This window comes from Bombus pascuorum, chromosome 14 (genome assembly GCF_905332965.1).
Source record: "Bombus pascuorum chromosome 14, iyBomPasc1.1, whole genome shotgun sequence".
Taxonomy (NCBI): Eukaryota; Metazoa; Arthropoda; class Insecta; order Hymenoptera; family Apidae; genus Bombus; species Bombus pascuorum.
The window spans coordinates 2,400,829-2,413,028 of NC_083501.1; the positions used below are offsets into that span (position 1 = coordinate 2,400,829).

General features: G+C 36.9%; 1 protein-coding gene across 5 annotated transcripts in view; it reads left to right on the plus strand.

Annotated features, from left to right (window-relative positions):
* The window catches only part of LOC132914241 (ras-specific guanine nucleotide-releasing factor 2-like), a 56,770-nt gene that overhangs the window by 4,362 nt on the left and 40,208 nt on the right, over positions 1–12,200 (plus strand). For all 5 annotated transcript variants that reach the window (XM_060973182.1, XM_060973178.1, XM_060973179.1 and 2 more), the window contains exons 3-4: positions 1,408–1,538; positions 2,243–2,359. In XM_060973182.1, coding sequence (XP_060829165.1) covers positions 1,408–1,538; positions 2,243–2,359 — 248 coding nt within the window. The remainder of the gene's footprint in view (positions 1–1,407; positions 1,539–2,242; positions 2,360–12,200) is intronic.

Sequence of the window (12,200 nt, forward strand, 5' to 3'; positions counted from 1 at the left end):
TTCAACTTCAGAGGGTAACTCCTGTTTCACGTTTCCATGGCCTTTGGTCAACCAATACTTAGCAATTTTTCACGCAGAGGGTGAAGACGCGTTAGAAAATGATTCTCGTCTGTTTCGGAATCAATTCGGTGAAATATCATTCGTCGTTTTAAATAAAGCAATTCCCAGAGAAGCGAAAATAACTTCTCGTCGAACGAAGAAATATACTTGCAGGTCTACCAAAAGTAACTTGCCATGATGGATGACCTCTGTAAAAATCACATCTGTCTGTCGACTCACTTTCACGCACGAGCAAACTTTTACCTCGCTTGTACCGTAATGGTTTAAGTCGAAGTTGTGCTGCAACAAATCTCGCTGTTTTTCAGATTTCAGTGGATCGAGAACGTGCGAGACACGCGTCACGGAATATCCTTAACTTAGATTGCTCGCCGAAAGATCGGCCAGAAGGGATCGCTGTGAGATCTTTCTCGTTAATTGCTTCTACGTTTGTTTCAACAGAGATATTTGATCGAGGATACCAAGGGACATTAGGAAATCGTATAATTTCGTGTCGACTGCAAATTCCAAATATCAAACTTTGAATTTTTCTTTTCGATGTTTGTATAGGTAAAAAAAATTGTATCTGGAATATTTTACCAAGGATGCTGATTTGTTCAAAGCATAATACAGTGTTACTACCGCAGATGTAGGAACAGGAACAGCGTACATTCCATGGCGCATGGAAATCGCGCATGGAATTCGATATTCAACGTTAGTGCGTGAAAACTTGTCACAAGTTTGTATGCCGCGTGTTAATTCAATGCAAGAATATTCAGATTACGCGCATGAGTGATAGACCTATTTCAAACTCTATGCCAATTTAACCCATACGAACATTTGCGTTATCGAATAACGCTATTCACATTCATATTACCAACTTCTAGTCGCTATATTGTATAAATTCTACGGAGTCATTTGCATCTGTTTTTACAGGAAATTAGCGACGTCGAACTTTCTCACGGAATCATTATTTATGCTAGAATACGCGCAACGGATGCATTATTTAAAAGAACGTAGAAGAATTAACGACTGGTCGTTTTGCATTTTCTAATAATCGTGTAATTTTCGACGTATCTTCTTGCAAAAACGCGATGAAAAGTTTAAAATTACAAGAAGTTTAATCGTAAAATGCAAAAAGTTGGTGGCAGAGAAGATCGACGAGGGCGAAGCGTTTTTTCCAAGTAAACTGTCTCGTTAAGTCGACCGGTAACGTGGCGAATAAATTCATCAGAGAAGAAAAATGACACGATAACTAGGCAGCATCAGAACGCGCATAACGTAACTGGGAACGTTGCGTTCGAACGACTAAATTATGGATTCGGCTACAATTCCTACCATTTCACGTGTGATATTCGTTGTATGTTTCAGTGAGGGTGAACGACTCGCAGCTCATCATGCTGTCGGAAAAAGCTCATTACGATCACTCGTTCACTGGATATTTGCACAAACGAACCGCCGACTCGGCCAAGTGGCAATTACGATGGTTCGTTTTATATCAGGTGAGTGATACATACGCCGATTTTCGTGTCGAGCATCCTTTCGAAATTTCGTATTTAAGGGGAAAAATCCGAGACGTGGTCGTCCTTTTGTTCTGGTTCTTTGAACGAATCGGAGAAACTTTTCGCGTGGAAGTTGTACACGCGTGCACGTAACGATACAGTTTTCCAAGATAACTGGTGGTTTAGCGTGATAAGTAGCAATACCAGCGTATCCGAAACTAATTAGGAAAATCTGCCTGGCCGAGAAATTTTACTCGTCGCTACTTGAAACTGCTTTTCTTGTACATAAAAAATATATAAAAAGATAATTAATACATATATTAATTTCCTTTTTACGTACCATCGCTTTTAGGTAAATACAATTACAAATTTCGTAGAAACAAAATTTTTCGTTTAAATGCAATTCCACCGATGTTTCCTATCTTTTCTCTCTTTTTTTTTTTTTCATTCTTTTCCGTGGTCGTATATTCCGCTTCGTTAAAATGTAACAACAAACAGTTTTTCGAAGCTTCAACTCGTGTTATCGTATAAGTACTTTTACATTTACCCTATAGAAACTGTTGCGCGTAACATGCAAATGAAATTTTCACGTCATCAGGCGAGCTCTTTTTCCCTCGCTTCGAGAAATAGTCGAAAGTTTGCTTTTAAATTTAATGTCGTTATATTTCGTTCTAGACGTATGACGATGGCTATATATGTTACAGAATTTGCTATTCTACTATGAAAATGAAAGCTGTTCGAGGCCCAGCGGTGTTGTTTTGTTGGAGGGTTGCTACTGCGATCGCCTCATCACAGCCAAAGGCAAAGAGCCAGATAAACAGGTAAGCGTATACCGCTTTTACCACCTGCGCAGTGTCAGTTCTGTCTACGTGGGTTCAGTTACATACGTATTATTCGCTGTGCGAACCTACCTCTCTACATTTTCTTCGAACAATGATTTATAACGTGCCGGGTAATTAATCTCGGTTCTGCACGAGCAAATACGTAGAAGGGTCTTTCGAACATTTTACTAACGCGTATCGTCTATATTTTATTTTCCCCTCGTTTCTCATAAAAATCTCATATTCGTAATATAGTACGTAAAATTTTCCCTCGTTCTTAAACCGCCACGATAGGCAGAGGCGTAACGATATAGTCTCGGATCGACGCCCAACTATCCGTAACGAGAAACTGTGCGCCCAGGTACACGTAGCTAATTCCATTTGTCCTTTTCCTCAAAGTACAGATAATTTCGCTGTTCCTTTGAAGATTACCGAGACCGGCTGTCACTATGCTTTAAGCTTAAACCCATGTATTTCGCGTGCACGCACGGAATTGGGGTCAAGTATCGTGCAAAACGAGCCACGTGTAAGTGGAGTACGCTTTTAGAAAAACTCGTGGACGCAAACCCTGGTACACGAGATTCGGGTTCGCAGCCCTTTGTCTTCGCATTAACATGACCTCACTTGTCGACTTGTGCATTCACGTAGAGTCGATCGAGCAGAGACGATGCGTCGTTGTGCAATTTACGCGGCCTTTAATGTATCAAAATTACGCGTATAACTTTCGACGCGCGATTTAACTCGTTTTATGCGATCGGTTGCGTTAAACGGCACTGCTCTAGACTCGCGGAATAATTGCGCAACGATGATAAAATAATCGCGAGAACGATAACATTGATATTTAGAAAAGAGAGAATCTATAGACAGCTAGGATCGGTGGAATCGGTGTCTGGATGCAACGACAAGTCGAACAATGGGCAGACGTGAATAAGTAGCGTACGTACCACGATCTATAGCAGCCACTGAGATAAAGAGCCGTGTTCTCGATAACCTGATATCCGATGACATATCTCCAACGACAACGGTATACCAATGTAGGATATTCGTTAATTATACGGTCTGATAATTTTGGGATAGTCAACTTAACGATATAAAATAAATATATTTTTATAGAAACGAACGTTTGCCATTAAGCATCGTGTATCGGAATGATACCTTCCTTTTCGCTATTTCCGAACATCATCGATGAAAATGGCGTTTCATGCTTGAATTTGTTTAAAGATTAATCTTTCCGCTCACTTTTCACATATCGCGATGGAATTTGCGAAAACGTTGCACGATATCTTTTATCTTTACATAAATATACATGTAATGCATAAATTAAATACGATAAAATGTATACGTTGTATTTCTGTAGCGTGAGAATGAATCGGTGAAAATATCAGGTAGGGAGTACGAGCAACCATGAATATTTTGTTTGGCAGATCTCCCTTTGTCACGGTACTACTATCGTGAAAGTACTTTCCAACGGTTGTTTTACAGTACCTTGCTATTTGAAAGTTAGGTTGCGATTTACGAAAAAGGGATGCTCGCTGCAGAGTACGTTGGGAACTGATTGATACGATTCATTTTACGTGACTGTTTTGCATACTGTGTTTCTTCTGTCCATTGTATTTGTTCGGAACAACGTTGGAATTTCGAATGCGATTTGGTTGGGTAGTATAGAACAATGTAACGACTGTTTCTTCTCTCGTGCCATCGTAAGAAATAAACGACAGGTCATTGTTGACAGAAAGTTGGAAAGCATTGTCTCTGTTCGAGGAACGTAATAAATTTTGCAAAGACTCGATTAATCTCGAACAAGTTGTTGTTAATTATTAAAACGCAATCTTCGTCTTTAAAGTGCGTTAATAATTTATAAGGCAGCTAGTTCACGATATTACGATAGGGATGTTTATTCGATAATTCTTTCATTATTAAATAATTTCTTCGTTATTAAATAATTCTCTCGTTATAAAATAATTCTTTAATTATTCACGTTTATGTTCTCGTATTCATCAAGGACGATACGAAAGAGAAAACAATACTCTGCACGAAAAAAGCTTATTATCGTCAAAGTTACATATTTATTTTGATTTATACCGGATAAAGCACTCTCTGACTACACGCTTATGATTGTAAACTAATTGCACATGACGTATTAATGCGTAAGCCGATCTATCGATTTATTCAAAGGTCGCTCGACCTCACCAGGTCAATCCTTTTTTTATTTTCCTTTTTCGACATGCGTTGTACAATATTTTCATCTTAAAAGAACGATTACGAACTTAGCGAATCTCTCGCAACGCTTATCATCGCACCGTTATTACACTTTTTATACCGTTTCGTGAGCACGCACAAATTTGCATATCGTACATTATAAAGTTCATATCCTATATTTTTACAGCTACTGACATGATTCAATTTAATTAAAATTGGAAATATTTCACGTAAAATTTACCAGCTAAATAACCAGGCTGCTATGTAATAACTGTTTTTTATTAAATCGAACGCTCATCGTATCGATTACTTTATCGCGAGATCGTCGTAACAACGAAAATGTAACGATACTTTATGAGAATTAATTAATTAAGCAACTGTGCTAGAATTATATTTGTTCGATGTCATTCGCTTAACGATCGCTGTACGTAAGTAGAATAGTTGGAAAAAAGTCATACCGCCATGCAGAAAGCGAAACGGAACAGTCGACGTATTTACGATCTTTTGTCGTCACGACAAATGTCGCTCAACTTGTTCAAATAATCAACGTATCTCCGAGTTTGAGTCGGCGAACAAACGGTTCCTTCCCTAACTATAACGTAACACCTGTTTGACTGTTAACCATTCTCATGACTGAGCAATCGAATTCCTGGAACACCGTTCTTCGAGTCCAATAGTAATTTAACTTCAATGCATCTGTGGTGATAATCACAACAGGAACTTCTCGTTGCTTCCTGAAGCGAAATCCCTTTTCAAAGAATAAAATATTAAGGGAATAACTTGCTTCGATGTACAATGTACATATGTATATATATATATATATATATATACCATGATCGTTGCCTTCAACCACTAGAGATCGAAGTGTAAATTAATCTCTCACCTCAAACAAGTCCGTTTCGAGGTGGAAAAAGTTTGAAGGGTACTACTGCTGGGCGATAATTGAAAACACAGATTCAATTTCTGACGAAATTCTGTTCCGAACAAAGTTTGAAACGTTTTAAGGTTTCAGAGTTTGATTCTGTGAACTGCTTTCAATTGACATTGGGTTTTTAACGCTATTTAGTAGTCCTTTTTTGGTTGTTGTAGTTGTCGTGCGTTGCACAGAGGCAAAGTATCTTGTAGCAATTTTTTTTTTTTTTTCTGTAGAGAATATTTTAAAACTAATTCTTATGGAACATCGCCGGTGTTAGATGATCGAAGCTAGAAACTTTCGCCGATCTATCGATCCATGTGTTTCATATTAGTGGAGAAGCTGTGGCAAACAAGTTGCACTTGGTTTGATTAACGAACAAATTGCATTTGGATCTTTGAACAAACAAGTTCCATTCGAAGCATCGACCAACTCATCTGCATTTTAAGCTGCAAAGTAAACACGTATTTACGAATAAAACAAATAATCAATTTTTAACAAAGAAATTAACGTCGACTTGGGAACAATTTTATATAAAAGTAGAGAGCTGTTATATGTACGTACGGTAAAGGAAACGAACGTCACTCAACTAATGGCTAACGGGATATATTTTAACGATAATTAATAGCAGGAGAAACCGATGTAAATTGAGGATGTAAAATATTGGGATGGGATACGAGAACCGCAACGAAGATTAACGCGGTGTCATGGAATAAAAGGAGATGACGAAGGATGTAAAATTCATGAAATGAAATACGACGAACGAACAGACGCAGAGTAACAGTGGAAATTGGTAAATTATTTTGCGATTTTCGAGCAAAGTATCAGACAACGATTTTTCTTTCGATATGTAGAATGTAAAAATTTCAAAAGCGTAGATGTGCGTGCTCGGTATATGCGTGAGAGAAAAAAGAGAAATAATTCGGAAAGAAGATACGGCAACAGTCTTTGTTCAGCCATAAGCAGGATTTATTTAATAAATCGTTTTGTTTCGATAAATCTCTTCGAAGCTCTTTGATCGAACTGGAATTACCACTTAGTTTAGCGTTGGTGTGCGCAAATTCCGTTTGCAAGACGAGCTTTGAGAGGTTCCTTTCAAACGGAGGATCCTTGCATCCTCCACTGAGAAATCAATTGCAGCCGTTAGCCTTGACGTGACGAGCGTTCACGAAACAATGACTACGGCGAACATCGTCGTTCTTACGTCGAAGTGCTCGTCCTGTTTTAGCGTACCATTGTCTCACGGCTAGCATTGTCTCCGTTTTACTTAGTCTCGAAAGGTGGTTGAAACTACTCTCTCGGTTTCGTCTTCATCCTTCTGTCCTGGCTGTAACGTTTGCGATGGGATCGGAATGGATATTGCGCGTTTCCTTCGAATTACGAAATCTGATGATTTATAGTTTAAACACTGGACTCTTTGTTCTTCGCAGGAGAGGCTTTCATATTTTTCATCCATACATCTTTATTATATGTTAATAGCAGTCTTAATAGCAACAAATGCTAACGGAAAAGGTATGTGGAACCTCCGTTGTTTTGAATTTAGCAATTATGTAGCCTATTATCATATATACATAGTTTTGCATAAATTCTGTTCGTAAATGAGCTCGTTATTTGTTCGAGTGTTGTTATAACAACTTTGTTAACGAGTTTAGATTCTATCGGTAGTTAATACGACCTTCTATCGAGACGAGCCATCAAATTTTCGAATTACGAACGTCGGCTACAATGGCGTTCAGAAGTTGCTGGCTTCAAGATTAAAGTAGAGAAACGAGAGTAACAGAATGGCAATAATCGATTGATATAATATCAGCTGACCTACTCTCTATACGATCCGTCTAATATCTCTTTTAATAACTGCATTGTATTCAGATTGCGATGCTGTTTACTATACGTTTAATTCCGTCTCTACGTGACGCTGCAAAATACAGCTGTCCGCATCTCCACTCTGTATTTACCCTTGCAGCGCAAATTAATTAAACGTCTGCTCGAAAGCAGCTGCCGCAAGATTCACAAAACCCGAGGAAAAGGTCTGTGAAAAAATTGCGAAACAAAAATACAGCTGCTTTGGCAGTGCATGGCCTTCCTGTTTTCGCGTTGCTCTACAAGTTCTATCAGCGGCTTACTCTCCATTTTTTACATCGGATCTAAAACTTGTCTTTTGTTGTACTTCGTTAACGTCGGCTGTCCTTTCGACGCACGGATACGCCAGAGAATTACGAGCTTGTTTTTATTCTTGTCTATTGCTGTTTCATTCGATCTGATGGAAATCGAGTTACGCTTCATGCACAGCTGTACGTTTGGATGCGCTAAAACGTTAAATGGAATTTAATATTCATCGGTATTTCTTGCAGTAGCATCGGTAAAAATCACTTTTACAACTCGTTCATGAACAAGTATACGCGAGCATATTTGCATCGATGGCAATCGAATGAATTTTACGTGGCTGATAAATAGCATTATTATTCGTTGATACGACAAATGAAAATTTCATAAATATTATATCAACATCGTTGTTGATAATAGTCGGAAAGCAGTGAGAAAGGGTGTGTAAAACATCGACAGATGCGGATGGATTTTCTTTCGCGATGCTGTATTTATCGAGGACGACGCTTTAAATATCGGCAGATAACTCGATCAACCAAGCTGATGACCTCGATACGTGGAATTTATGAGGCACTATGGAACAAAAAATTACCAATATTCTCTTTGTGGAAAGAATTTCGAAAAATGTACTGTGTATTCTGTAACGATACTTTCGCTCCTCATTTTACGATAATAAGTTTAGTAATTTTCTATGCCGTAAGAACAAGAGATACCCGGCGCTCGATTTGACGAAAGATCGCAGGTTGCGAGTACTTTCATTTGTTTTCTGAATATGTATTCTTACGTATTTTAATTTTTACGAAGCAACGGAATCGTGTTACAAAAATACCTTTAAATCGTCAGTGTTTGATTCAAGCGTGGAAATTTCAATATTTTTAATAACAAGCTGTGTCTTAGTATCTACATCTATTTTATTCGTTTATTAATTACTCGCTAGAAATCTAATATTCAGAAGCAAGTAATGGAGAGAAAAGGAGAAGGTTACTCGCGAATCCATCGGTAAGACTGGCAGGCTTTTGTTTCAGAAGCCGAGTTCGCAAAAGCTAGATCAAACAATCGTACATACATATTTGATACAGACATATTTTGATGAACGAAATATTATAGTTTTAATGTACATCCCTTTGGCGGCGAGTATATTCGGTATAATATAGTCACTAATTACTCGCTATAAAGGCGACTATATACCTATGCACGTTAGAAATACGTGATTCGTAAAAATTATTTCACGGATACTAAAAGAAGTTAAAAAGATACCGAGACCCGAGCATGTACATATGTCACGTATATATACACATACGATATACGTAAACATTGGGAAAATTATTTTTTTAAAAGTAGAGAAACAAACATATGGTACGTACACACTTATACCGACTTTGAGTGATTTCCACATTTTGTAAATTTTCCTTTCGTTTGTATGAATTCGAGAGTACCGTACCATGTGAATACATGATCTTTTTAATAAATGATGCTCTTCGACGAATGACGTGGGATGAATATTTTCATTTGATCATGTCGTTGGGCTGAAGATACGGAGACACGTATATGGAGTATTTTCGATGAAACGAGATTGCTTTCTGAAATTCACAAACGGCGGAACAATTTCTGCCAAAACGAACAGCTTCTCCTATAAGAAAACGGCTCCTCGTTAACGGTATAATTCAATTATTGTAGACGTAATTTTAATATATCTCCACGATATCTCATATCTATCTTTAATATATAATACGTAATTTTTATTATATTCCAGCGCGTAATTGATCGTTTCTGCGGGCCAAGATAGCTATAGTTATAGACAGATATAAATGTGTTTTTCACAGTTTCAGAAATTCTAAAGTATAGATAATTATGATATACAACTTATTCGTGAATAAAGGAAAGATGGTATTCGTGAATAAACAAAGGACGGTATTCGTGTTGTTTATTTAATATTCCGTTTGCGGATTCACGTTCGTTAGCCTATTTAGTATTCACAAAGAGGAAAGGCAATTATTTCCATCTTGCAATGTCACGTGCCGTAAAATGTATTTGTTTCCAGTTTACAAAGCTACTTTTTATAGAGTGGAGCAGCTTACGTTATTGAAAGATAGATAGAGTAATAAATGAACAGTTTCTACTGGCAACGATTTCATTACAGTTCATACGTTCATACGTGAAATTGCTAGCAATTAAAATATAAAAATTTCATATCGTACTATTTGATTTTTACATCGCTCTTCGAACACATTTGTTTGTTTTTTTTTTTTATTCTGCTTTTGGATTGCTTCTCTGATTTAATCGAGCGATTTAATAAATTTCATTTATAACATTAATTCAAGCATTCTGAAAATATGGAAATTATATGTAAGTTTATATTTTAAACATAATAATCATGCTAACAATATAAATATGCAAACAACAGCTCGTCAGCAAGCTTACCGTTGCTAATAACAATGCGTGAGGATATCGATCGTCCTTTCGAAGCGGTGCAAAAGGAAGTCGCTAGCAATTTTTTATTTTTAAATATCGAAAGTACAGGGAAAGTATATCAAGATATTAGATTTCTCATGAAAGTCACCGATATTAATAAGTAAATTTTATTGCTATTTCATCACCTGACAAATAACATTTTGAAACGCCTTAAGAAATACGAACGATAAATACTCTTTTAAATCATATTTCTGAATTATTTATCGCTATATAAATATATATACATATAACAGTATATAAACGAGAGTAAATATATACGCGGATTTCCTATTATATACATATTTGGAATAAAAAGCGATACCTGTTTCATACAAACTTTATCGAACAATAAATTTGTCAGGACTGTGACGCGCGTTCAGCCTCACAGGCTGAAAAAATTCCTTTATCGATCTTGGAGCAGTCCCTTTCCTATCCGTTCTTATAAGAGACACAGATATAACCAGTGGATAGCGAATGCGGATACCGCGATAATATATCACGTATGCACAGGCGCCGCAGCGTTCTCATACGATACTCAGAAATTTTACAACAGGGGAAAATCGATAGATTTCGTTAAAGCGATACTATTGCGTTCCTATGAAAAAAGTTATGGTAGTGGCTGCACTCGATGAATTGGATACTCGTTGCCGAAACTGTTTTGCAAAGATAATCCATTTTTCATTTGTCTGTGATATATTTACGTTTAGAAAGTTGTCGTGTTACTTTCCTTGGTTTGTATCAACGCTTCTGACTGTCGTCAATCTGGTAAGTTCCAGTATGGGTTCGAACGATTGCCTGGTTGTTGTTCGAGAAATTTATTCCGCATCTGTTATGGTTGTTACACACGACAGATGGAAACGGGACAATCGATGGTTTTACGATTTACCTTTGACCTTACGCTCGGTAAACTTTCTATATAAAAACAGATGAAATGGAAAAAGATTCCGTACAGGTTGCTACTTTTCATACGCAGGTATCTCTTTTCGATCATGCGTAAAATTTCATTGTTACCGTGTCACGAACAGAGCTTCTTGTATCGTTCTGTATAGCTTGCTTTTTGATCCTCGTAGTCGAAGAATCTCGAACTCGCGAGAAGAGGAATTTAGTTTCGCCATGGTTTGCAATAATTACACTTTATATTATTTGTTGGTTGCTTTCGAATTGCCTGTTGTTTAAATAGGCTTTTCTTTTTCATTTTGCAGTTTTAGAACGTTGGCGAACGAACGAAAGGAAACATTTGTACCGTTTGTAAAATCGACCGACTACCTTAAAGCTTTCTAACGTGTTTAACTTATCCCTTGGTTTATATCACGGAGGCTGACCTAATTGGCAAATCAGCGACGCTGTTAGCCTTTGGATAGTCCAGCTAGTCTGGCAAGATATCTGGAAAGTCAGCTAAATGGAGGTGCGGGTCGCAAGCCAAGAGTTCCATGTCCATTGATTACCAATGCGCCAGGATACAAATTTATGACACACGGTTCTTGTTATTATCGAGCGACTGCCTAATAATTTATCTGGCAGGCCATAAAGCGCATAATTAGGACTGCACTTGTGACTTCGGCGAGAGTAAAGATTACAAAATTCAGGAAAACCGAGATTATTATCGTTATTATTATTATGAAATCGCATTACAGACTTTGTAGAGTTATACGCTATTGCATCTCGTGATATTTGCATGTTTATTTGCTTCAATAGCCATCGCCAACTAATGTAAATATAATATCTGCTATTTACATAATAAGTTTTAATAAGTTCGATGAACTGTTAACGTTCAAAAACAATATTATTATGTTAATATGATAACATTTTGAAATATCGAAGTCCGTTGCAAAATTGCTACAAATTGAAATTGATTCGAACGCTATATATATGAAGTCTATAAAAAATACCACGAGATGGATAAATTAGATGGAAGAGAATTATTATACGATATTACTATACGCGGATAGAAATATCGTAATAAAAATATGAAACGTGAAAATTTAATACGGCTTCTTCCTCCATTTTGATATAAAATTTCTCTGTTCCGCTATCTTCTTTCTTTTAAAAATATAAAATCATTTCGTTTGATCATAATTACTCCCATAAATGGTAGTATAAAAAGAGGCGGTATAAAAGGAACTCAAAATCACTGTATCGATAGGAAAGATAAATATAAAGAACGTGGCGTCATGT